A 27,557-nucleotide genomic window follows, 5' to 3' on the forward strand; every position below is an offset into this window, starting at 1 on the left:
ATCCTTCACATACCACTGCTCTGTGTTTGGATCCTAGTGCAATCACAAGTTGAGCACGGCATCCACAACGAGTGATATTCCGCGGCCTCCGCTTCTTGATCTCCCTCCTCACCTCCTTCTCTGCGCGGAAACCTTCACAGCTGCAAACAAACTTCCAAAGGGTCCTCTCATTGTGGCCGTTGTCCCACTCGCAGTATTCCTTTCTCACACTAAATCCTTTCTCATAAGCGTAGTTGTTATAAAACTCAAATCCGTCGTCCTCACTGTCAAACATCTTCATAACAATTTCACTGTACTCCAGCAAAGAATCATCATCCGACATTTCCTCCTGAAAAATGAAGCTTTCATTAGGATGCACAGGTTTTCATTATTGAAATTCACTATGCACTTGAAGTTTCAAATTTCAGCAGCCTGCCATGTTCTAAAACAGCAGCCTATGTTTATATGCATTTAGAAACTTGGAACCAGCCAAGGTGTAACAGAAACAAGCTCCACCAAGGTGTAACAAAAACCAGCCAAGGTGCATGAGCAGTGACCTATTATATCCAAAAATAATACAAGTCAACCCCGACAAGAGGGAAAGATAATCACATAACTAAAACATCGCAGCCAGACCCCAGAGTAGCGATCCCTATAGTAGGCAGCATAAGCCACGGAAGGGGTGCATCGGCTTTCCCCCTCTTGCTAGCTCCAAGTACCAGACAGCTCACGAGAGATCAAGGCACGGCAGCACATATCTGCAGTTGTGCACAAGCTGCCGGCAATGTGCTCGATCAAACCCCAGGCCTTCAGCATCTTCACCGCCAGGCTCTGGTCATTACTAGGCGCAATCAACTAGAAATTGAGTAGAGTAATAGTACTAGAGTGCATGGGCATGCATGCTGGTCTATGCAAGCCCTGGATAATAGAAGTGATATGCGACATTTACATGCAACTGAATTTCTAGAAATAATGAACCATGAAATGTTGTCACAGACAATAGCGATATCTACATGTTGCGTACTCCGAACGAATTTTCTATCCAACCATAGTTGAGAATGGTTTCATCCAACTCTTCTTCCTAACTGAAGCATAACGCCGATATGCACCTGTGCATGATTATAACCCTGAGCAGCTGAGCAAATCTCCAGCCAATGGGTGAAAACAGACTCCTATTTTGTCATGCGAAAGAACAGGGTGTGGTAAGGCAATTACTAAAACTAATAACGATTAACAAGAGGAAAAACGAGTGGACTAAAAATAGCTTCTTGGCCAGACAGCGTTCATCCAAGGAAAAAGAGAAGTTGTCTCATTCCCAAATTTTTACCATCCACAGAGAAAGGAGCGCGTGGCAAGAAACCAAGTGCGAGAAAAATTAAAGAGAGAAACGAGAAAGGGAATATTACCTTTGAGGCCTCTTGCTGTTCTTCGTTTGCATGCAGGGATCGGCACGAGGGTGCTCGCCCACTCTCGCGTCGATCCGGCAATTCCATGGGGCTGTTGAGCTCCGCTAACAGATGTTGTTGCAAGAACATCCTGAGCTGCAACCTACTCAGATGTGCGTGCTACTGCTCGTGGATCCGCTCTGTCTGCGGCAGGAGAACGAGCAAGGCCACGCAAGAGGCATCGGACACAAATAGGAAAACGAAGAGAAAGTGGGTCCGCGGCTTTAGTGGTGGGGCGGTGCGAGAAGCAGAGGAACCGTTAACAACAGAGGCAAAGAAGAGGAAGAATACGACGACTGATCCCCGAGCAAGAGAAGTGCAAGTGGACAAAGAAGATATAGAGGAAAAAGAAGAGGAAGAATGAACAAAACGGATTGGCAACCCTAGTCAAGGAAATTTCGCTCTCAAGTAAGAATCCAGCCTTTCTTTTTTTTTTCTCCCCTTGGAATTTCTGCTCTGCATGTCATATATAAAAGGTATAAGATGATAGTAAGCTGATAACTATAGTCTTTTAAACCATTTCTTGAAAACAGCAAAGTTGCAAAAAGACAAATCAATATTTTCCACCAATTATTGAAACACAAAAGTTGCAGAAGAAAAATCAATGCATGGTAACAACACTTAAGCATTGGGTTGGAAATTTTTGAGGAGTTACCGATATCATACAACAAAAGTTCCATCATGCATGTCACAATCATTGCTTAAAAGATTGGAAAATTTGTTCAGAAAAATATATAGATACCAATTAGCATGTCCATGAAAGTCTGTTTGCTCATTGCCTTATTCTTGAACTTAATTTCACCCTAAAATTTGTTATTATTCCCAGGATAAAAAATTGTGATTAGTATGATGAAAACAGATCAATAAGGCTATATTCGATGACAAAGGACATATTTCAGACTCTCAACAGCTTTTTTTACATGCAGACAGTCCCAAGCACAGGGCAGCAGCAGGGGAGATACTACGGATCGGCAACCATAACATTCCTAGTAGGGTGTTTACATTCCGTGAACTGGTCGATGCCACCGATTCTTTGAGCCCAGAAAACTTGCTGGGTGAAGGCGGCTTTGGAAGGGTGTACAAAGGATGCATTCCAGACACTACGAAAGTAAATAAGCATTTCTTATCCAAATTCACCGTTCTACATTCCATTAAACTAAGACATGAAGAAACACTTGTGAATATTACCATAACTTGTTTATGTTAAATATGCCCATGTCTAGGTCATAGCAGTTAAGCAGCTTGACAAAGAAGGGTTGCAAGGAAACCGTGAGTTCCTTGTCGAGGTACTGATGCTTAGCCTACTGCATCATCCAAACCTAGTTACCTTGGTTGGGTACAGCACCGATTGTGACCAGAGGATCCTAGTGTATGAGTACATGCCACTCGGTTCATTGCAAGATCATCTCCTCGGTAATACAAACTCTCAATCATATATTTTTATATAATATAAATGCATGTTCATGAATTGTAATTTGTACCTGTTTGTTCATTGAATTGTATAGATCTCACTCCAAATTCTCAGCCACTATCCTGGCACACACGGATGAAGATTGCAGTTGGTGCAGCTAGAGGCATTGAGTACTTGCATGAGGTAGCCAACCCGCCAGTGATCTACCGTGATCTCAAGGCATCCAACATTCTCTTGGATCGAAACTTCAATGCAAAGTTATCGGACTTTGGTCTGGCGAAGCTTGGTCCAAGCGGTGACAAAAGCCATGTCAGCACAAGGGTGATGGGCACATATGGCTATTGTGCTCCTGAGTATGCCATGACCGGCAAGCTAACAAAGACATCTGACATCTATAGCTTTGGCGTAGTTCTCTTAGAGCTCATCACTGGGAGGCGAGCAATCGACACCACAAAACCAACTCGCGAGCAGTGTTGATAGTAACTATTGAAGTCATGAAAAAGAAAGCAAAGAAAGAAGTAGCTAGGCTGAACAATTAATGAAGTAGGCTGGTGCACTGTATTACTGAACAAAGAATGCTCTAGCAGTACCAATTTTGAAGTAAATCATGAAAACTGCTAGAGCATTCTGTGCCTTCCAAACAGGACTGAAAACTGCTGAGTTTTAATTAGGCCAATGTGCCAAACCAACAGTTTGATCCATGACAAATTTGATCAGGTTAATAAAAAAATTATATAGATTGATCAACCAATCATTATTATTGGCACAAAAATGATGTGTAATATTTGAACAACATAGGCTCATGGGACTGACCATGAGACACAATTATCAGAGAAACAGGCCCATGGGACGACCAAGAAGTGTGGTAACCGAAATTCAGTGGACAAATGAAGATATGCAGCACATGACATTTCTTTTGTTTTCATCTCAAGCAATATATTATATTAAAATCATTAATGGAGAAACTCTTGATGCATACAAGAACGAACTACATATATAGCAAATCAGTTATGTACAATGATTATTATTTTAAAAAAACAAATATTTGACCTATTCATCCAATCCAATCACATACACCTAACAGTGAACTAGAAAAAGTAAGCCATTTCAGTTTTATTTTGTTTCAATTACATCTTGCTAGTTCTCACAACAGAGCTGGCCTGGCTAAAGAAGCAGTAGAAGCATTCTCTGCACATGCTTTGCCATAATCAAGCTAAATAAACAAGTGCTATTCTCTTGTTGCAGAATTGAACATACAACTCCATTCTGCATTAGCCTATACACAAAGGAAATATGCTCGATTTCTCCATATGAAAGAGTAGTGAATGGAATCAGAATGAACACAAACCAAATTGATTCGAGGTTTCATCATGTGATCGGATTATAGGGGTGTTGGTACCTCGAGGCTGGCCTCGGACTGGAGGGCGGCGAGGGCGCGCGGGAATCCGGCGGACTCGACGAAGGAGGCGACGGAGGCAACCACCGCGGCCCTCGCGCTGGGGGCGGGGCAGCGGCGCGGCTGGGCCGCCGTCGCGATGAGGCTCCAGCGGCGGCTAGAGGGAGGGAGAGAGTAGGGCAGCGGTCGCTAGGGTAAGAGCAGGGCAGTGCGGGCGATGGCAGGCCGGCGCAGCGCCGTGCGAGGGCGGCGGCGGCGGTGGCGGCTTTGGTGAACGCGACAGCGCGTGCAGGGTCGGGGCGTCGGGCGATGCCGAGTGCGAGGGTGAGTCGGGACGACGGCATCGGGCGCGGATCGGGGAGGGGGCGCGGCGAGTAGTGACAGGCATGTGAAATGACCAACATACCCTTTATGATGATAATTAATATTTTATGGAGGTAATGGGAGGCAACGCGAGGAAATTTCAAGTACCGTAAAAGGGCTATTATATATATATATATATATATATATATATATATATATATATATATATATATATATATATATATATATATATATATTGAATTACTGTATCTAGTAATATAAGTGGGGATGGGCCCCATGAAACAACAACGGGCATATTCACATGTCGGTACGTATGCATCCAATGCATAGAACTATTGCTTAAATTTAAATTTTAAAAGTAATAACAAAAGAAAAACTATAACTCTTTTCTATGCTGGATGCGTGCGTATGGACACACGTGTCATAAATCTTCACCATCTACAGCTGTTACGTGAGGACCGTCCCCATTGGAATCTTTTTCCCATGATTATTATATCCATCCAGTGGCGGACCTAGTGGGTGGTCAGGGTGGTCCACCGACCACCCTGTGGGCCACCCGTCGATCGAGACGCAATGAAGCTTCTTTTAATTTCAGCTGGTGCAAGTTGCAGTAGATATCGTGCAGCGTGTCGTCGTGCAATGCCAGTGTGTGAGCTGACTGCTGACGAGTGGTTGGTTGCATGGCGAGTGTGTGTCTGTGTGAGCTGACGAGTGCCAGTGTGTTGCCAGTGTTCCAGTGTGTGAGCTGACGAGTGCCAAGGTGCATGCACTGATGCACGGCGCGGAAGTAACCCGGTGACAGGCCGACAGGGTGGTCGGTAAACGTCGTCTCACGCCAGTCGCCATCAAACAACAACGCTCGGTCGTGGACTCGTGGCTCGCGGGGCAACCATACATCATGACGTCTGCTCGGTCACGGGGCCCATGGACTACGGCTCGGGCCACATCCGGCCCAAGCACGCGCTAGACCAGGCCTCGTCTACAACGTGACGGACGTGTCGTACTCGTACCAGGACTTCCAGGTTTCTTCGCGTGCGCTAGCGACGGCTCCCAGCTCGACCGCTCGGTGCCGTGCGCCCATGCCCAGAGCGCCCGCCGCCGCCCTACCAGCAGAGCAGATCATCGCCCGTTGCTTTGCCTGGCCTGGCCGCCCTGGACTGCCGCCATCGCCTGCAAGACTGATCACCAGTCCTTCCTCAGTTTCTCAGGTGATACTCCCCATTCTTCCTCAGTTCCAGGTTTCTTCCGATCGTTAGTTTTGATAATTGACGAGTGTTTTTTTCAGAACTCTTGAGTCTTGAATTATGAAAAGAAACGGAGACATTCGATCCCTTTTTCAGAAAGCAGCAAAGAAGGCGGCTGCTATTGACCCACCTCCGGATGAAAATATTGTGGAAGAGCAGAATCAAGAAGAAGATAGAGTACAAGTTGAAGAAATTGCAGATCATTTGCCCTCGCCCCCGCTAGCATCACCGCCACCGCTCGCATCAAAGCCGCCGGCGTATGACATCAATCGCCTACCATATGATCCAGGTGAAAGGCTGCCTATTGAAGATTATCCTGTTAATGATCAAGATGCAATCCGTAGAGCATATATTACTAAAGGTGCTTGCAAACCTTATATACATGATTTTCCATACCGAAACATTGGAGGCGTACCTCGTCGATTCAGTATACAATGGTTGTATAATTATGAGTGGCTTGAATATAGTGTCAAGAAGGATTCTGCATTTTGCTTCATATGCTACTTGTTCAAGAAGGGCAGTGGGTCAAAAACTTTTATTGTTGATGGATGGAATAATTGGAATATAGGAAACACAGCACTTCTCAAACATTCTGGTTCTAGGGCACATAAAGCAGCTCAAGAGAGGTACATTGGTTTTATGAATCCCAAGGTAGCAATTGATTATAACATTGACAAGTGGAGTGAGGAGGAGCTTCGTCTTTACAAGAAAAGATTGACATATTCACCTAGATGTATCAAGTTTCTTTTGCATCAAGGATTGGCATTCCGTGGACATGATGAAAGTGAAGAGTCTAGCAACAGAGGCAACTTCATTGAACTTTTAAAGTTTCTTGCAGGAAATAGTGAAGAAGTGAACAAGTATGTCTTGAACAATGCACCAGGTAATTGCACTTTGACTAGCCCAAAGATACAAAAGCAAATTATTCACTGTTGTGCCATAGAAACTAGAAAGAAAATAATTGAGGAACTTGGTGATGAGCCCTATGCAATTTTAGCTGATGAGTCTAGTGATATATCACATAAAGAACAACTAGCTCTTTGCTTGCGTTATGTTGATAAACTTGGAAGGCCATGTGAGCACTTTATTGGAGTTGTTCATGTAGATGATACTACCTTTTTGTCACTTAAGAAAGCAATTGAAGTTTTACTTGTTAGTAATGGATTGAGTATGCAGCAGATTAGAGGTCAAGGTTATGATGGGGCTAGCAATATGAAAGGAGATATTAAAGGGCTCAAAACTTTAATCATGCAAGAATCACCTTCCGCTTATTATATTCATTGCTTTGCACATCAACTCCAACTAGTTCTTGTTGCTGTTACCAAAGGAAATACTGACTGTAAGACTTTTTTTGATCAAGTATCTATCTTGTTGAACATTGTTGGGGTTTCTTGCAAGCGTCATGATATGCTTCGAAATGCTAGGCTTGAGAATGTCAAGAAAGCACTAGAGTGTGGTGACCTTGAATCAGGGAGTCGATTAAATCAAGAGATGGGTTTGCCTAGGCCTGGTGACACTCGGTGGGGCTCTCCTCAATTCATGACGTGCTCATTGAACTTGGTGCTGATAATGCATATAAGGAAGATTGGACAAAGATACATTTTGTGCTTGGAGCATTTGAAACCTTTGAGTTTGTTTTCTTTGTGCACTTAATGTATGTTATTCTTGGATATACAAATGAGTTATCCGAGTGCTTGCAGGGAAGGGATCAAGATATTCTTAATGCAATCTCACTTGTTAATGTGGCAAAGAGCAGAATGCAGGAGTTGAGGTCTAATGGTTGGGATAATTTTCTTCAGAAGGTCACTTCTTTTTGTGTGAAACATGGTGTTGAAGTTCCTGCTATGGATGGTGCTTATGTGCCTTATGGAAAATCAGCACGGTATGCTCGTGCCCGAAACCAAACAAATGATGACCATTTCCGAAGAGAAGTATACATTGGTGTCATTGATCAAATTAGTCAAGAGCTTGATAATCGGTTTGATGAGATCAATATGGAGCTACTCTCTTGTATGTCAGCCTTCAGTCCTTCCAACTCCTTTGCTTCTTTTGATGCACGGAAGGTACGTAGATTGGCTGAATTTTATCCTAAGGACTTCTCCAACAATGATTTGTTAAAACTGAAATTGCAACTTGATAATTATATTAATGACATGCGACAAGATGCTATCTTCCAAGGGCTAGACAACATTGTTGATCTCTTAGTTAAGCTTGTTGAAACAAAGAGGCACAAAGTGTATGATATGGTGTACTTGCTTCTCAAATTGATATTGCTTTTACCAGTGGCAACTGCGAGTGTTGAAAGGGTATTTTCTGCATTGGTTATAGTGAAAACAAAGTCAAGGAATAAGATAGGTGATACTGTTTTGGATGATTGTCTAGTCACATTTATTGAGCGGGATATTTTCTTCCAAGTTAATGAAGATGATATAATGGAGACATTCATGTCATTGAGAAAGCGGCGGATAAACAAGTAATATTGTAAGTCTCCTATTGTTATATTTCGAAGTATTTGAATTTCATTTGAACAATTTATATTAAGATTTGACATCGTTTTACCGAATTATAATATGGTTTTACCGAATTATAAATAGTTTACCGAATTGTATAAAATTTTTTTTTGCGGCGCATATCCTATGCAAAAATCCTGGGTCCGCCACTGTATCCATCCCACTCGGGTTGATGTTTGATCGATGGCACTCGGCAGTCGCGACGAGCTGAGGTATCCTCCATGCATGTGGTCCAGAGTTCACAGCGTCACGGGGCTGAACAGCGGCCTGCCGGCGAAGAAGGCCTCCAGGTTTCCCGCGACGACCTCCGCCACCCCGCGCATGGACTCCGCACAGTGAGCACGGCCCTGTGGCCCGACAGCACGACGTTGTCCATGGCGAGCAGCTCCGGCGGCAGTCCGGCTCGTCCTCGTACACGTCCAGCCCGGCGGCGCCACCGATGACGCCCTCACGCAGGCACCGCACCAGCTCCGGCTCGTCGACCAGGCCGCCGCGGCCGACGTTGACGAGCACGCCGCCCGCGCCCAGCGCCTCCATCACGCCCCAGTCCACCACGCGCCGCGTCTCCTCCGTCAGCGCGCACGACAGCACCAGCACGTCGCTGGCCGCGACGAGGGCGCGCGCCGTGGGGAAGAACTCGTAGGGGCACGACGGCTTCGGCGCGTGGGAGGTGTAGGCGATGCGGCACCCGAAGGCGGCGAGACGCCGCGCCACCGGCGTGCCGATGCTGCCCAGCCCCAGGATCCCCACGCGCTTGCCGCTCACCTGCAAATTAAATGAGTCGTATCAAATTTTGTTCTGTTACATTTTTTCTACACTTCTATCCGGTAAGCAACAATTGAGTGATTCAAGGACAACTATCTGATTTTTTGACCATAGATCTAAAATAAAAAAAAAACTCATATCAAATTTCCGTCTCTTCTTTTCCATCTTATTCCTCCACCCCGACACTGTCACACTACACGCCCCACACCCAGTGGTGGAGCCAGAATTTATAGAGCCGTTCAAGCCAATAACAATCACACATGATGAAATACATACACAGCCAAAGTATACATAACAACCAAATAAATGCTTTGTGTTATAAAAGAAAACCAAAAACTACAAAAAGAACACAAAATATTTTAGAAAAAAAGGAACAAAATTAATTACCCCTTGTGCTAGAAAAAAGAATCACCGAAAGACTAATCCCACATAACATAGGTGTTAATGGAGGTCAATTTAGAAGGAGAGTAAACAAGAAAGCACTAATTATATTTAACTAGCCAATTAGAGGGTTATTGTGTGAACAAAAGAGATGGAAAAAATAAAAGAAAGACTTATATAAAATGCTACAAATTAACATTATTAACTAGTTAATTAAAGTATCACATAGCGAATAAATATATATGGTAAGAATTTATATTATATATTTCTTAATATAAATATTGAGTAAAAAATATGTTTGTGTTGTTATTGGGGGGGGGGGGGGGGCATGGCCGTTGCCAGCCCCCTGGCTTCGCTCTTGTGCTGACCCTCGTTGTTTGTGCCTTCCTACCCGGCTCGATGCTGTCCACCATGGCTTGGCTCTAAAATCTATCGATGTGCATCCTTCCACTCAATCATCTCCATCTCCAGCCGAGCTCCCCAACCGCCACCACCTGTCGCCCGCCTTAGGCGGCATCTTGCCAGGTCCATCGCCTCCTACTATTGCCGTCATATTAATCTGGGGAGGTCACCGGGCTATCACTGTCACACACCGTCGTAGCCCAGGATTTTTTTTAATTTTAACACTTTTTGAAAACTAATTTTAAATCTAACACTGTCTGTTTTTTTTCAAAACTAACACTTTTGGCCGCGCCTATTTCCATGGCGCGGCCAAATGCCTGTGCCGCGCCATGCATGGTGGCGCGACAGGGGGCTGACGTGGCGACGACCGGAAAGGTTGACGGTTGACATGGCAGGACCTGCCGTGCCACCCATCTTGGCGCGACAGTGCCGCGCCACGGAGCATGTCGCGGCAGGGCCAGATAAATATCGCGAGCGAGCCCGCCCTCCCACTCGCCCACCGCTGCGCAGCGCCCCGCCGCCACAACACCCGCACGTGCCCCGCCGCCAGCGCGCCCAGACGGACCGCCCGCCCACGCCGCGCCGCGCCTGCCCACTCCCATCGCGCAGCGCCCGCGCCGGCCGCTCTCCGAACGCCGGAGCGTCGAGGCCGCCCGCTCCTACCAAGGTACCTCCCTCTCGATTTCATGCTATTTTGATTGTTATTGATTTAGGATAATTAGTGATTTAGGATAGTTAGTGATTTAGGATAGTTAGGGTTTTAGGATTGTTATTGATTTATGATAGTTAGTGATTTAGGATAGTTAGGTTACTGAATTTGTTTGTGATTTAGAGAGGTAGTTTTTAGGTTTGAGGTTGTGTGTTGTAGTATAGTTTGGATAGTTAGGTATTTATTATTTAGTTTATAGTTAGTTATTTAGTTTTTAGGTTTGAGGTTGTGTGTTGTAGTATGAAGTTTCATCAAATGCTTATATTCCTAGTGAAGTTGTTTAATATGTCTGTTAATGTTACTTTGAATATATACATGTGCTTTCATATTGTGTTCGTATTGCATAACAAGTAGTTCAAATTTTGTAATGCTATACAATGTTAATTTGAATTTTATTAATTTATATACTATAACCCTTTGTTTATCAATTTGTAACAGATGGCCCCTCCCACACAGCACCCGTTGTACCCCATTCTTGAGGTGGAGTACGACGACCAGCACTGAGCACACATCTTGAGTGACAACAATACAGTGGTGGCCGTGCCTCCTTTGAGGCCCCGCACGCACACTAGGGCGTACCAATGGAACGAGCGTTACGCGTCGTACATATGGCATGCCGGTTTCCTCGAGCTTGTCCGTGTTGACAACTACGATCTTCCGCTCCCTTGACCCAGCACTACTTACTGCAGCTGTAGACAGGAGCGAGTGCCTTATTTGTACATAAACATTCTTGTAACAAATCTGAGGCAACTAACAGTCGTTCTATTCTTATAACAGGTGGAGGCCTGAGACCCACTGTTTACACCAAAATTTGGAAAGTCACGGGGACCCAAAAAGCTCCCAGGATCATATCATGAAGGGATCAGTTATGGGCAGATCAGAAACAGCTGATTGCAGAAGTAAAAAACTGGGATCGGCTTTCTTCGAATAGTGCCAGCAGATGACGACAGAGGTTACATTCGATGCCAGGACGAAAACATGTTGGACTCTACAAAAAGGAAAAGATTAGAGTCCAAGTTATCTTAAATTAGGAATGTTTTCTTTTATACCTAAAGTTTGTAATGAATCATGATCAAGTAGGATTCATGTTTAGGCTCCAGGTATAAATACCAAACCCCGGCTATTATAAAGAACAATCAATCAAATACAAGTCAATTTACTTTTTTCAGCTCCGGCCACCCCTTAGGAGTAGGAGTAGAGTAGATCTCGATGAGTTCTTCAGCGAGTACGGCTGCATAGATCCGATCGACCTCCACTGCTTGTCTGTAAGTACCATCATGGTTTATACCTCTGTTCGTATGGCTGCATCGATCCGGTCGACCCCCACTACGACTCTAGTATAGGCTAGTTATTGACTCTTGCCTAGTTCAAGTATGGCCTGTGTGATTCTGTCTCACACCCCATTGCTTGAACTAGATCGAGGTCAAGTTATTGGCTCTACCTCTGAATGGCAGTCTTTGGTAGATTCATTAAGTTACCGATATTGCTTATTACTTTCATTGTTTATTTAATTACAGCAATATCACTCTGCCCGATTGATCTGGATCTGGATCAGCCTTATATCTTATTTAACCCATTGTTTATTAATCTAAAACTGATCTAATCTACATCTTAAACGATAAGTTATGTCTTTATCGGCTGTTTTATATCAATCTTAATCGTGCATAGTGTGCGGTTAAGGCATGTTCGATCCTGAGTAGATCTATTGGTTAGTGAGAACCGTTCCATGGCCCGTTGTCATGGCCTGTGGGATTCTGCCTCTCACCCCACTGTTAGCACCGTAGAGTGGGGATCGTTAGTTAGTAGATCTATTCTTGAGGAGGCATGACCTTAACTATGCGCTATGCCTGAATCGGCTGTTTAGCCGATATCGAGCGCTTTCACGAACAGTTCACATCACGAGACCATTGAAGTAGAGGTAAGTTGAAAGATATGTTAGCCCCATGATCTTATTATTGTATTACTGGCCTGCATAATTCTGCCTCATGCCCCATTGATATTAGTAATGAGTTAGGGTCATCGAGTCTATTATTGTTTCTACGGCGTGCATGATTCTGCCTCATGCCCCACTGGTCATGGTGATAGATGAGATCTAACATGTTCATTAGATTTATCTTTATTAAATGGTTAAGTGATGTTGAATTATTTCTTTATATAAAAGGAGTTCGGTTACTCATAATCATTGGCTTAGTATGAACTGATCATCATTGATATCTTATTACCATTGATTAATATTTGTTTAAATGATATTTATCATGAATGATAACCGATTCTTCTTATGCACCCCCATGAGCTCTAACTGACTCATTCTCATGAATATACTGGAATCGGCTATTTAGCCGATTTCCTTTCATATCGGCTCTTATAGTCGTACATTCGGGACTGTCTGATAACACCGGCAAGTTCCACCCTTAATTACTGATGAACTTTCTCTCCTTGTCAATTACAGGGTCAAATTGACTGGCACGCCTTGGGAGGATTGCCTAGGATCGACCACCCCTGTGCTGAAGCTAGGCGGATCTACTCCATCGAGCGGACCCTTCCGGCTTGTTGCATGTGTCCTCGGCACGGGACAAAATTCTATGTCGACACACGTTTCTGGCACGCCCTGGTGGGACCCCACAATCATCATGGCGGTTCACAACAACGACAACATCCTTATGCTACATTATGAAGATCTACCTATTGAAGATAAAGATGTCATCAGCAAAGCTATAGAAGAATTTCAGAACAAATGTTTGTTGTCCTACACCAAAACACGAACAACACCATTGTTCAGAAATTTCCACTACCAAGAGTTCTATTACACGGACAGACAGATATAGTTAAAGCTGAAGACAGACGTTTCTTTGCGGAAGCCATAGACAAATCTGTTCGTGATGCCTTATCAAGTCGCAATGAAGCTTTCGTTGACGCATTCCACAACGCCATGAAAGAGGCGATTCATGGAATTCCAGTTAGTCAGGTTGGATCGACTTGTTACAATATTCTAGATCCATTGACCCAAGGGACTAATCAAGTCAGCACCAGCCATTAAGAAGCAGCACCAGCTAGTAATGGTGAAGTCCAAGCACTTTAAGGTTCATCTAAACAAACTCCAAGTACTACTGTGAATCAGACACAGTACAATCTAGCACCGTCAATACAGCATGTGCAACAGCCGATGGGGAAAAGTCAGAACCAGATGATTAATTTTGGCACATCAGGCCACATACCATCATTGGCTCAGAAGATAGCACCATCTGTTCAGATGATCCGTAGAGATATAGATCCTTATGTCTTTAATCAGAGACTTCAAGCAGCAAGCCAACAAAGGACCCAACAGATTGAGATTCGATAAGGCTATCATTATGGCACAGGATTATAACACCCTCCATATGATACCAAATCTAGGATATCAAGGCACGCAGGATTTCAATCCATAGATGGTCAGCAAGTACCGAGAAATCCAAATCCGCAGGCTGACGAGTTGCTGCTGAAGGTGACCGAGATGATGAAGAATCAATTCGGTCTGAAGCCAAAAGGGCTGACCTTTTCGTACAAACGTCCATATCCAGAGTGGTATGATTTGGTCGCTCTTCCTACAAATTACAAGCTCCCAAAATTCGCCAAGTTCACTAGTCAAGACGGTACAAGCATAATAGAACATATCAGTCGGTATCTTATACAATTGGGCGAAGCATCAGTTGAGGATGCCCATCGAGTTCGTTTCTTCTCCTTATCCCTGTCAGGGCCGGCCTTCACTTGGTTCTCGTCACTACTAGTCAACTCCATTGCCAATTGGGCTGACCTGGAGAAGAAGTTTCATACATATTTCTACACTAGGACTAGAGAGAAGAAAATAACCAATTTGACAACCATGAGACAGAGGACTAATGAATCGGGCACTGAGTTTCTTTAGAGATTCCGAGAGGCTAAGAATCTATGTTTCTCATTAAGCTTGGCCGATGATCAGTTAGCTGCTTTAGCCGTCCAAGGAATGCTGTTGATGTGGAAAGAGAAACTACTGGGACAGGAATTTGACAACTTGGGTTAATTGGCTCAACGAGTGGCCGCACTTAATAGCCTAATTCCAGAGCATACGCAGGGATATCCGATTCCAGAACAGTACCTTAGTGGCCAAAGTTTATGATCCATATTCAGTCGATGACGGCGATGAAGATGAAGAAGAAGAGGTTGCTACAGCTAAATGGAATTAGGGCAAGAAGATAGTGATGGTACCAAATCCTTGGGGAAGAGGAGTTGAGGAGAGTTATGACTTTGATGTTACCAAATCGAACAAGCTCTTCAATTTCTTGCTTGAGAAGGGGCAGATCAAGTTGCCCGATGGTCATGTCATGTTGCCCCCTGATCAGTTGAAGAACAAGAAATTCTGCAAATTCCATAACGCTACTTCTCATTCCACTAATGAATGCATAATCTTCAGGCAACATATACAGAGAGCTATTCAGCAAGGGAGGCTCAAATTCGATACACCTCGAAAGATGAAAATCGATGATAATCCTTTCCTAGGAGATCAGAACATGGTTGATGCTGGGATGTTCAAAGGAAAAACTAAGGTTCTAACATCGGCAAAATCAAGAGAAGCTGAAACAGTTGATCCCAAGATACAAATATCGGCCGATGAGTATAGAGAGATTAGAAAAATGTCGTGCCGAACAAAAGAGCCGAACGAGCAGGGGAAGACGTCGAAAGCAGAGACGACAAAGCCGCTGGTCACATCTTGGATTTTGTTGAATAAATGGCAGCGGCAGAAGGAAAAGGATTATCAGCGTTGGTTAAAGGATCAAGCATACTAGCATCAATTAGAAGAAGAGAGGTATGAAAGGGAACAAGCTGAATTACATTGGAATTGTCTCTTCTTTAGACATTGCTGGAATGAAGGTTTGAAGATGCCTACCAGACACGACTGCCCAGAATGCAGCAATCAATATCGGGAGTATAGGCAATCTCGAACCAACCGCCGGTCTATCCATGCCCAGGATGTATATCATCATAATAACATGGATCGGCGCTTAAAAAATAAAAGTATTCATGATCGGCTAAGAAAAAGAATTATTGACCAAGACTGAGTTGATCATGAAGAAGGAAGCAACCAAAGGGAGCATGCCTGGCAGGAAGACCAATGGTGCCCCGGAGGATTAACAAGAAGCCAAAAGAGAAGGGTGCAGTGCCTAAGGAACAAAGAGACAGAACATGCTCAAGCACCTAGTAAAAATCGAGTGTGGCATACCAAGCAAATAGCCGATAGAGAGCAACCATTGGCTAATATCCAAATGGTTTTTCTGTTGCCATCAGAGTTTAGAGCTCCAGCAAATCAAGAAGTTTATTTGGATTTCGATGAATCGAAGTATGAAGAAATGGTTGCCAAGTTAACGGTTGTGCAGCAAGCAATATTTCATAAGCCAATCAAGCATTGGCACTTAAAGGCTTTATACATGAAAGGTTTTGTTGATGGGAAGCCGATGAACAAGATGTTGGTGGACGGAGGTGCTTCTGTCAATCTTATGCCAAACACCACTTTCCGTAAGCTTGGTAAGAGACCAGGAGATTTGCTTGAGACCGACATGATGCTTAGAGACTTCGGAGGAAATACATCCAAGACCCCGGGGGCAATAAATGTCGAACTGACAATTGGGAGTAAAGCTCTGCTCACCATGTTCTTTGTCATTGATGGGATAGGATCATACAGTTTACTCCTAGGTCATGACTGGATTCATGCAAACTGTTGCGTGCCATCAACCATGCACCAGTGTGTGATTTAATGGCATGGAGATGACGTCGAGGTGGTTCGCGCTGATGAATTTGTGAGTATTGCAACAGCCAATCTAGTGTTTTGGGAGCTAGGAGACTTCGAATGCCTTCTGGCAAAACATCAAAACATGGGAAGGAGGCTTCATCAGGATCAATAATGAAGGCCAACAGCCGGTTCAAGTAATCAGCTCTGAGAGTTTGTTTTAATCAATAGTCATGGCGTTGCGTCAGTCATTGAGTAAAAGAAAAATAAGCATTGAAGTCTTGGAGATGGATTTAGACCGATGTATGTGAATGTTGAGTTAAAATATAAGTGCGATTCAGAATTAATAGATTTCTTAAGAGAAGTTATGTTTTGCTTAATAGGATGCTTGATTTGGATTGATTGATAGTTTGATCTTTGGAATGAAAAATGCATGAAGAGATGTTATCCTAACGTCTGGATCTGATCAACACTTGGTAGCCGATTCATTCTCAGCTCTAATAGCCGGATACCAGGAAGGTATCGCCTCTAGTTCAAAAAGTGAACATCTTTAAAGACAGTAATAGCCAATACGATATGTATCGCCTATAGAGCAAAAAACAAAAAGCAAAAACAATTATACACAAGAGCATCGCACTAAGGCATGTTCATAAAAGAGAGGTCTTTGTTCATTGGTTCCCCTAAGTACTATCTAGTCAAAGACTTTATTCACCACATCTTGAGAGGATGTGACATCTACGATGGCCTCCGCAGCTGCGGTGAAGTCTTCTATCAAATCTTCATGTCCCTCAGGGCCATCGTCAATCGAGAAGCCAACCTCCATGGCGTGGAAATCATGCCCGGTTTGGACCTATGCCACAGTTAGCGCCACCGACGCGCCGTGACAAACGCCGTGAAGAGCAATCTCCTAGACATGGGTCGAGATGTCTTGGAGACGAGCATCAATAAGGGAACCCCTTGCATTGACGACGTCCACGGCTGCGTTCGCCGCCAATTGAAGAGACTCCAATTGCACCGTTTGGGCTGGCGATTGCAGAAGAATATCAAGACAAAGGCGATGGAGACCAGAATAGAAATGTTCATGGACCTTGTCTTACCTGCTACCACGGCGTCAGACTCAGCCAGTCGCACCCGAACGGCGCTAGCCTCCTCCTCGGCTGCATTAAGGGTGGCCTGAGCAACCCCAAGGCGAATCTCCAATTGGCTGTTCTCCCAAGTCGCCTCGAAATAACGATTCTAGGGCATCCTCCACTCATGAAGGTAGCACCGGGCGTCGTCTCCATTATAAGAGTCGGAAGAATCCGACGACAAGGTCGGGACGGAAGATGCGGCGTCAGAAGGCCCACCGGACCTCGGGAGGGGATGAAGGCTATCATTCACAACAAACCTACAGGCGAGTCAGAACTATTCATCATCATGAACAAGAAATATCGATCTCACCTCATGCGTCGGAGATGCTGGTTCATCGGCATATTCTCCTCCAGGATTTCCTCCGCTGCGCGCTTACCTCGGTTATCTTCACCGGCCATGGAGGACAATTGGGTTTACGAAAAGGAGAAAGAGAACCGCTATAGGATTTCGACAGGTGGAGAAGAGCGGAGAAATAGTTGTGAGTAAAGATGTATTCGAAGCCGAAACCACCAGCCGGTATTTGAAGACCTGAAGCGAAAAGACGGATGCCTCGGGACATGTAAAAGGCAGTAGCAATTAATGGGAGGCGACGCGTCACTTCACTAATGCCAATGGGAATACGGCGCTGAGCAACTGAAAGGCAAGAAATCGAAGGGTTCTCTTAATAAAAGCCGTGTTTTCAGACTTGATTAAACTAAGGGCCTGGATCGGCTGTATCAAATCGGCTCTTTAGCCGAAGAAGGAAGCATGAGTAAACAACAGAGAATATGATCGGTTCTACACAAGATCCGCGATAACATGCAGATTTCAAGTCTGGGACATCATGGGTCGCCCTCGGTATTTCTAGTATCAGATCCCACAGGCTATTAACTTCTCCAGCTGATCTAGAAATGCTCTCGAAGATACACTTATGACGAACAAAAGGCAAGACAGCCAATATGGTCGCCTAATCAGGGGAAACCTTATCGGCTCAGGTATTACGCGCTTGGTACATTTTGGAGACGATGAGAAGAGAAGAAGGATTCGGCAGAGCAATCGAATGAGGAATATTTAAAGGAATATTACCCAAATGTTTGGATTTGTACTTGGAAACCAATTTGCTCGGCTAGCCGATACCAGAAGGATATCGCTTCTGGTGCAAAAATAAACCCAGAAGAGTAAAAGCCAGGACAGTGCGTATCGCCCGTAGGGGCAGAGCAAGCATAGACAAAGTGATGCGCATAGTGCCGAGACAGAAAGATTATCTGCTAAATGTCACCTATTACAAACTACAGGCCGAGGAAAACCTTGCTTACTATATCATCGGCCAGGGTATTGAAGGCTATAGAATTGGCGACACTCATAAAATCCTCAACCAAGCGCTCCTGCTCCCCAGGGTATGCTACATCTAGAAAACCATGAGGGAGGAATCGAAGATCATGGCCCAAACAGGCTTGGGCGGCAGCTAACGCCGTGGCAGCGCCATGACAAATGCCATGAAGGGCGACCTCCCTAACACGACTAGGGATGTCATGCAAGCGAACCACCAGAACGGCGCCCTCTGGCATTGACAAATCCCGCCACATGATCCGCAGCTGATCGAAGGCTCTCCAGTTGGGCGGATAAATCTAAAAGATTCAAAGGGAAAGTGATCAGAGTCTTGAAGACAAAAATTGAAAAGAAGCAAAGGTTATGATGTCTCACCTGCGATTCTGGCCTCAGCTTTAGCCAATTTATCCTCCACAGAATCAGCCGTAGGAGGTGATCGGCATCGAACCATGGCTAGGGCTGATTCTACGAGGGAGAGACACTCAGCGAGACTCTGACCATGTCGATCAATGGAGGCAAGCAGATCATCATTATCAGTCTGCCTCCTTTGATGATAAGGGGGCTGGCGGCAAGCCGTCGACGAGGAAGGCCCTAAAGGCCGAACGGAGTCAGCCCTATTCCCCAAGGCAGCAGAGGCATCACAAGATATACCCTCCTGACGATGAAGGTGCTGACGTGGTGGTGCAGATCTAATGAAGACCTCCTTAGCAGACCTCTTGCTGTTCTCCATGATCTCTGACCTATGGAAAAGCAGGGACTATGCTAAGGGCGCAGAGGGTTTGAGGCAAAGCGAGTTATCGTTGAATCCACTACCGAGGCCTGTTTATATAGCCTAGGAAGGCGAAAAGGATAGATTTCGCCAGGGGTGTGAGTTTGGAATTAGAAACAGAAGCGGAACGGCACTCTGGAAGTTCAGGAGGCGGGTAACGAAAAGATAACAGATTCGGATTTATTGCTTCCTAAAATTACAAAATATCTAAACAGATTTGAAGATTTTACCAAAGACCAGCCTATCTAGATTATTTGGATTGAAGGGAGTCCGAGCCCCTACAAGGCCAAAGTCCATCGCGAGACGAGTTGACATTGGCCCATTGCTAACATTGTGCCCAAGAAGAGAAAAAGTCGCCTGCCTAAACATAAATCCAGCCGATTTCTCAATAATTTGGAAAACTATGGGGAAGAAGCCTGTGGCTTTCCCAGTGGGCATTCAGTGGAGCAAACAAGGGGAAGGTGTCCACACATTTTAGCCCTTGCAAACACCAGGACAGCTTTGCGAGCATGGAGAGAAGACTCAGGTGATATCACAAGAATTCTTCTAACCGCAATAGCTGATCCTCTTGCTCGGCAAGGCGCTAGAATGAGCGATACAATCACCCTATGCACAAGAGTTCTTCTAACCGCTCAAGATCTGCATAACAAAAGGATAAACCATGGAGGATCCAGCGGGGTCAGGAACACCCGAGGTGGCAGATAGAAGTGAGGCATGGCTGAATTATTGAAGTTTGCTCTCACCGGGGTCGGGCAGCCATTTTTATAGTCGGCCTGGAAAGATGAATCCAAACGCCCGTGAAGCAATAATGCTCTGAAAAAGTTTTGAAGCATGGGTTCATAAGTTGATATGGATGATGACAAATAGTAGACCCCAGATCAAGATTCCTTACCCATGACTACAGACCTATCGGGAGCGCAGGCATGGTAATTTTGGAATAAAATTTCTTTTATCCCAAAATTGGGGGGCATGTGTTTACACCAAAATTTGGAAGGAAAGTCACAGGGACCCAAAAAGCTCCTAGGATCGTATCATCAAGGGATCAGTTGCGGGCAGATTAGAAACAGCTGATTCAGACACAAAAAACTGGGATCGGCTTTCTTCGGACAGCGCCAACAGATGACGACAGAGGTTACGTTCGACGCCAGGATGGAAACATGTTGGACTCTACAAAAAGGGAAAGATTAGAGTCCAAGTTATCTTAAATTAGGAATGTTTTCTTTTATACCTAAAGTTTGTAATGAATCGTGATCAAGTAGGATTCATGTTTAGGCTTTGGGTATAAATACCAAACCCTGGCTATTGTAAAGAACAATCAATCAAATACAAGTCAATTTACTTTTTTCGGCTCTGGCCACCCCTTAGGAGTAGGAGTAGAGTAGATCTCGGTGAGTTCTTCAGCGAGTACGGCTGCATCGATCCGGTCAACCTCCACTGCTTGTCTATAAGTACCGTCATGGTTTATACCTCTGTTCATATGGCTGCATCGATCCGGTCGACCCCCACTGCGACTCTGGTATAGGCTAGTTATCGACTCTTGCCTAGTTCAAGTATGACCTATGTGATTCTGCCTCACACCCCACTGCTTGAACTAGATGGAGGTCAAGTTATCGGCTCTACCTTTGAATGACAGTCTTTGGTAGATTCATTAAGTTACCGATATTGCTTATTGCTTTCATTGTTTATTTAATTACAGCAATATCACTCTGCCCGATTAGAGTTGATCTGGATCGGTCTTCTATCTTATTTAACCCATCATTTACTAATCTAAAACTGATCTAATCTACATCTTAAACGATGAGTTATGTCTTTATCGATTGTTTTATATCAATCTTAATCATGCATAATGTGCGGTTAAGGCATGTTCGATCCTGAGTAGATCTATTTTTTAGCGAGAACCGTTCCATGGCCTGTTATCATGGCCTGTGGGATTCTTCCTCTCACCCCACTGTTAGCACCGTGGAGTGGGGATCGTTAGTTAGTAGATCTATTCTTGAGAAGGCATGACCTTAACTGTGCGCTATGCCTGAATCGGCTGTTTAGCAGATATCGAGCGCTTTCATGAACAGTTCACATCACGAGACCATTGAAGTAGAGGTAAGTTGAAAGATATGTTAGCCCTATGATCTTATTATTGTATTATGGCCTACAAAATTCTGCCTCATGCCCCATTGATATTAGTAATGAGTTAGGGTTATTGAGTATATTGTTGTTTCTACGGCCTGTATGATTCTGCCTCATGCTCCACTGGTCATGGTGATAGATGAGATCTAACATGTTCATTAGATTTATCTTTATTAAATGGTTAAGTGGTGTTGAATTGTTTCTTTATATAAAAGGAGTTCGGTTACTCATAATCATTGGCTTAGTATGAACTGATCATCATTGATATCTTATTGCCATTGATTAATATTTGTTTAAATGATATTTATTATGAATGATAACCGATTCTTCTTATGCACCCCCATGAGCTCTAACTGACTCATTCTCATGAATATACTGGAATCGGCTATTTAGCCGATTTCCTTACATATCGGCTCTCATAGCCGTACATTCGGGACTGTCTGATAACACCTGCAAGTCCCACCCTTAATTACTGATGAACTTTCTCTCCTTGTCAATTATAGGATCAAATTGACTGGCATGCCTTGGGAGGATTGCGCAGGATCAACCACCCATGCGCTGAAGCTAGGCGGATCTGCTCCATCGAGCGGACCCTTCTGGCTTGCTGCGTGTGTCCTCGGCACAGGACAAAATTCTATGTCGACACCCACATGTTCCACCTACCTTGCGGCGAGATGACCTTGACCATGCAGGACGTCAAGGCTATTTTTGGCCTTCGGTTGGGGGGACTTCCAGTGACAGTGATAGTTGACAACAATCACTGAGGGAGTTGGTGGCTCAGTTTACTGGCTTTCTTCCATTGGACGACGAGGCTTCCAAAAAAATAAGTGAGAAATTTAAGGCTATTTAATACTTGCATTGCTTTCCTACAGCCATCATGTCTCATTTTATTTGGTCAATTCCAGGGAAAGTTCCAGGTGTTTCGTCGTCCTAGATCACAGAGCGCTTTGATTACTTAGACCCACAGGCTGAGGATGCTCAGATCGATAGGTTCGCTCGAGTGTGGCTCTGACACTTTCTTAGTGCTTTCGTCTTCCTAGACGCCTCGGGCAACACCATCAGCTAGATCTTCCTTGACATACTACGCCAACCATGGGAGAACATAGCGACGTACAGCTAGGGCAGCGTAGTCCTTGGCATGGACATATCGATAGCTATGCGTTGCCTGCCGTCGCACCTCAGGGTATGCGAACCTTGGGGGTTGCTCGTACCTACTCTAGGTTTGGTGTTGGGAACGATGGCCCGTTGGGAGGCCCTTTAATACTGGTTTACCGGTAAGTACTTTCGGTTCATTATATTCTTCGATATGGTTACATATGATGAGTTTATTAATGACTAATTCATTATTGTGTTCAATACAGCAATGGAACAGGCAGGATACACTCCCTACAGCTCTGTATATTTGGACGGAATCAGAGTTAGTTAGAGGGAATACGAGGCACAAGTACAGGGAGTACATGGACGATCTCGACGTCCTGACACAGCACCAGGTTACGCTCTCTTTACTATCATACATATGTTTTGTTCGATGTACACTATATCACAGCCTAACTCAATTACGAAATGTTCAGGTGCATTGGTGTCCTTGGGATGCTCCGGATCTCCAGTACTATCTTAGTCCTGTCACTAGAGATGAGTCAGAGGAGTATCGCTGTAATGTCCCTCTTATTTTCTTCCACGTGGTCGAGATTCACTTGCCCATCTGGGTCTGCAGATAGTTTGGATGAATGACAGGCTGCCCACCACCGCTTTACTCCACCAACCAAGGATTGCACGGGTGCGTTATCGATTAATAACAAAGCTATAATTCAGAGGTGTGTGTGGTACAACTAACATCGTTTTGTTGCAGGTATGATCGCAGGAAGAGGTACAAGACCAAGGATTAGCGCGTGACACACAATGCGCACATCCACTTGTGGGAGACCAGGGAACGGCAGCCGACCCATGCGGGTCCTCCACACGACCAGCACACCTTCGACGAGTACCTGCGGTGGCTTCACAGGTCTACGAGGACACATATCAAGCCCCCTTACACTGAGGAGGCGATTGACAAGGACTCAGAGGAAGATGTGATCGAAGATGTGTATGACGTTGCCACTAGAGAGGACACACAGCTACTGAGAGCCCCGCTACAAAGATACGTGGTAAGATACTAATGGTATAATTTGTTATCCATTTGGTAATATGTATGTATACTAAAACTGTTCAAATGTGTTTCTGTATCCAGGCGACACAATTGTCGAGGCTGTCCAACGAAGCAGCGTTTTGGCTTCATGAGTCTAGAGGGCAGGGGCCAGGCATTCTCGAGGTTTTTGTGGAGGTAAACATAAACTTGTCCGTTCTAAAAATGTTTCTTTAGTGTATATGCGTTTGGGAAATGCACTAACTTCAACGTCTATTTATGCAGAAGGTGAAGAAGAGCTGCAGGAAGCTAGCTCAAAAGCTGAGCTACATGGACACTCCTTATGAGGAACCGTCACTCCTAGCGTGATCAGGTGGCACGTCTTCAGCCTCTTTAAGGACACCAACCGGCTCTTCTCAGCCGGTGACAGGTGCCACTTCCGCGGTGCGTACACCACCACATCATAGCGCTGGGAAGGACCCTGCAACCAAGGACGACGAGGACGACGATGACGACGACGATGACCCCTCGGGCTTCCGTAGACAGCACGACCAGTGGGACGATTGGCCGCAGGACGAGATCGACATGTCTTAGCTAGGTGGTGCCTCGCTTGGTACCCAAGGAGCCTCACAGGTACTAACAAAGGTAGTTTCTTTAAATACGTAGGTTACATGAACTAACGATCAAAAAGAATTCTAAGCAATCGTGCATATCATATACTTGCAGGGTACGAGCCGTATGCACCGGCGACGCGACCACGCCGACGTTAGCTACACTTCCAATGTGTTGCCAACAAATCCAAAGTGACAGAGGCGTCCGATGGATCCTTACACTCCTAGGTCTTAGTTTGTTAGGTCGAATCAATATTGGTGTTCGAAACTTACAGGCTTAGTTGGTTATGTTATGTCAGACTTATGTCAAACCAATGAATATGTTATGTGGCAGCCTGTCAACTTGCGCACGGACTTCATTTATTTGCTTTATATTCGTTTCAATGCGTCACGGCAGCACTGCCGGCAAGATTAAGTAGCAACTAGTTCGGGAAGCGGCAGTTCTGGGGTATCTCGACGCCGAGGTCCATGGTCGCGTTGCTGCCGATCCTACAATATGGGGCCAAAAAACCAAAAAATAAGTTCCCTTAAAAATATTCGTTTTAATCCAATCCAATTTTTCATAATCGATTAGTTAACATGGTGGTTAACCGTATTATGAAAGACGGAAAAAAAATCATTGGCTTATCAAATTCTCTATTCGGACGTGAAAAAGATTCAACAAAAGACAGAAACAAATCTACTATTGGTTTTACGTCAAGCAATACCTAGACTAACTCCCACTATCGGCGCGGAAAGTTTCGATTAATACCATGCTCCGTGGCGCGGCATTGCCGCGCCAAGATGGGTGGCGCGGCAGGCCCAGCCACGTCAACCGTCAACCTTTCCGGTCGTCGCCACATCAGTTCCCTGCCGCGCCACCATGCATGGCGCGGCACAGGCTTTTGGCCACGCCATGGCAATAGGCGCAGCCAAAAGTGTTAGTTTAAAAAAACAGACAATGCTAGATTTAAAATTAGTTTTCAAAAAGTGTTAAAATTAAAAAAAAATCTAGCCCAGCCCCCAACCACCTTCCCCCACTGCCCTACCGACTATGCCACCGCCACCTCACCCCACACCCGCCACCATTATCGGGCTGGCCTTCTCCCACGACGATCCTTCTAAAATTGCCATCATATTAACCTCGAATCCTAACCCTAGCCTTGCCAAAGTTGCAAAAGAAGACTACGTGGCATCTTTAGAGTGAGCAGAAAAATTCAAGTGAGTGAAGGCCTTGAATCATTTGAGTAAAATTTAGCTTTAATGTTATTTTCAGGCCCTTATTTTGGTTTGAGAGTCAGACCGGCTAAATACGTGTACAACTATATCAAATCTGAGAAGGTGTACTTGTTATTATAACAAATAAAATAGTGTTTATCGTGTGTGACTTAACTAAATATATAATGAAATATTTTTTTGAGGTAAATATAATGAAATATTTGTTAGACAAACTATGAACAATAAGGTTTTTTTGAGGGGAACTATCAACAATAAGGTGAAACATACGTTAGTGCACTATTGGGCCTTTTAGATGATGGAGCTATGACAAAGTACTTCTTAAGCCTTAGTTGGGCCGACAATAGTGGACATAAGTGTAGGCAAGTTCAAAAAAAAATGAATTAAACCTGAAAAGACCAATATTGCGCACTTGAACTTTAAGTTTACGACATGTTTTTAATTTTAGGTTAACGTATGAATTTTATATCCATCAAGAAAGCAGCACTCATGCAGAGTGGGCATGGTTTGACAAGTCAAACTAACCTTGGTGGCGAGCGGGTACCTGCCCTCCGACGCGGCGACGCCCACGCGCCGCGCCGGACGTGCGCCTCGGAGGCGGCGACCCTGCGCAGCACGGCGACGACGAGGCCGACTGCGTAGTCGGCGGTGTCGACGGAAAGGCGGCGCCGGCGCTGGTGACGGCGAGCCCGCGGCGGCGGCAGGCGCCGAGGTCCACGTGATCCAGCCCCACGGAGGTCGCCGCGACGAGCTCCAGCGCCGGGAACCTGTCGACCAGCTCGGCGGGCACGGCCACGAGCCCCGGCAAGAGCAGGGCTCGCGCCTCCGCCACCGTGTCCTCGTCGGCGTCCGCCGCCAGGACGAGGCGGTACCGGCCCTCCAGCGCCGCCGCCAAGTTCGGGAACAGCGGCTGCGCCAGCAGCACTAGCGGCTTGTCGGCGTCCGCGCCGTGCGCCGGCGGCGGCGGCATCCTCTTCGATCCGGTAGGAGGACCGAGGACGGCACGGCAGGATTTGGTGGGCAGAGGGGAGGAGCGACAATGAGAATCAGCAAAACAAAAACAGTTGTTTCGGTGAGGTGGGTGGGCTGTTGATGATTCACTGATAACCAATGCAGATTATTTATTTGTTTATTTGGGGGACTTGTTCTTGGTAACTTTGTTAATTAGAATATCGCAGGAATCAGATCAGTAACAATCACACAAAGAATTCAAATATGGAAGAAGCATCATTCAAGTACTGCAAATCATGTCATGTCATGTTGATTGATCAGCTCAGCTGCAAGATCTTCTTCTCCTGGACCGCTGGACGCCGTTACTAACGTCCGGGCCTCTTCCATAGCTAACTGGTCAAACAGATGCACCACGACTCCACGAGTCAGCTCTATCTTGCTGCAACAGGTCGCTACCAGTGGCGAACTTCAGTGCAGACTGCAGAGCAGTGCAGTACCGTCCTGCTTGCTGTCTTAATTCCATAACGCCACCCATTTATTAGGACTAAATAAATTTAAAGGTTTACCTTAGATTATGTTTTTATGATGCTATATAGATAGTAATTTAGGTGAAAAATTTGCGAGTTAATTCATGTTATTTTTCATAATATAATGATAAAGATCGACATGGATTCTTTGACGTCCTGAAGCAAAGCCACACAGCCTTCCGGATGCTACCCATTTCTTATCCAACACGTTCTACCTCTCAAGGCATAGTTCGAGAGTGAAATGAGCCCAACTTGAGGACGTGGGTGAGCAAAACACAGAAACAGACGCTTTTGATTTAGTACATAAACAAATACAAACACTATCTAAGCACAGATTTAAAACCATTTTACGTACGTCAGCATTTTGGATAGTTTTCTGCTCCAAACAGACAAAATAATCTCCAGCAAAATCCAGTACAACATATATCAATACATACGAGTTTAACCAAAATAATTTCCACAAGTGTTCACCACATTCATCCCAAAAGAAGAAAAT

At 44.9% G+C, this 27,557-nt stretch overlaps 1 protein-coding gene and 2 pseudogenes across 1 annotated transcript; 2 read left to right on the top strand and 1 right to left on the bottom strand.

Moving 5' to 3' along the window:
- Positions 1-1,392: 1,392 nt before the first annotated feature.
- On the top strand, positions 1,393-3,391 carry LOC136550884 (probable serine/threonine-protein kinase PBL23; annotated as a pseudogene).
- Positions 3,392-5,634: 2,243 nt separating this feature from the next.
- LOC136548012 (uncharacterized) lies at positions 5,635-8,276 on the top strand. Its single transcript, XM_066539674.1, has 4 exons — positions 5,635-5,793; positions 5,896-6,682; positions 7,106-7,158; positions 7,500-8,276. Exons 1-4 carry the CDS (start codon positions 5,635-5,637, stop codon positions 8,274-8,276), a joined length of 1,776 nt encoding a protein of 591 aa, XP_066395771.1.
- Positions 8,277-8,548: 272 nt separating this feature from the next.
- On the bottom strand, positions 8,549-26,624 carry LOC136550886 (glyoxylate/hydroxypyruvate reductase HPR3-like; annotated as a pseudogene).
- Between the last annotated feature and the right edge of the window lie 933 nt (positions 26,625-27,557).

This window comes from Miscanthus floridulus, chromosome 4 (genome assembly GCF_019320115.1).
Source record: "Miscanthus floridulus cultivar M001 chromosome 4, ASM1932011v1, whole genome shotgun sequence".
In the NCBI taxonomy this organism is placed as follows: domain Eukaryota; kingdom Viridiplantae; phylum Streptophyta; class Magnoliopsida; order Poales; family Poaceae; genus Miscanthus; species Miscanthus floridulus.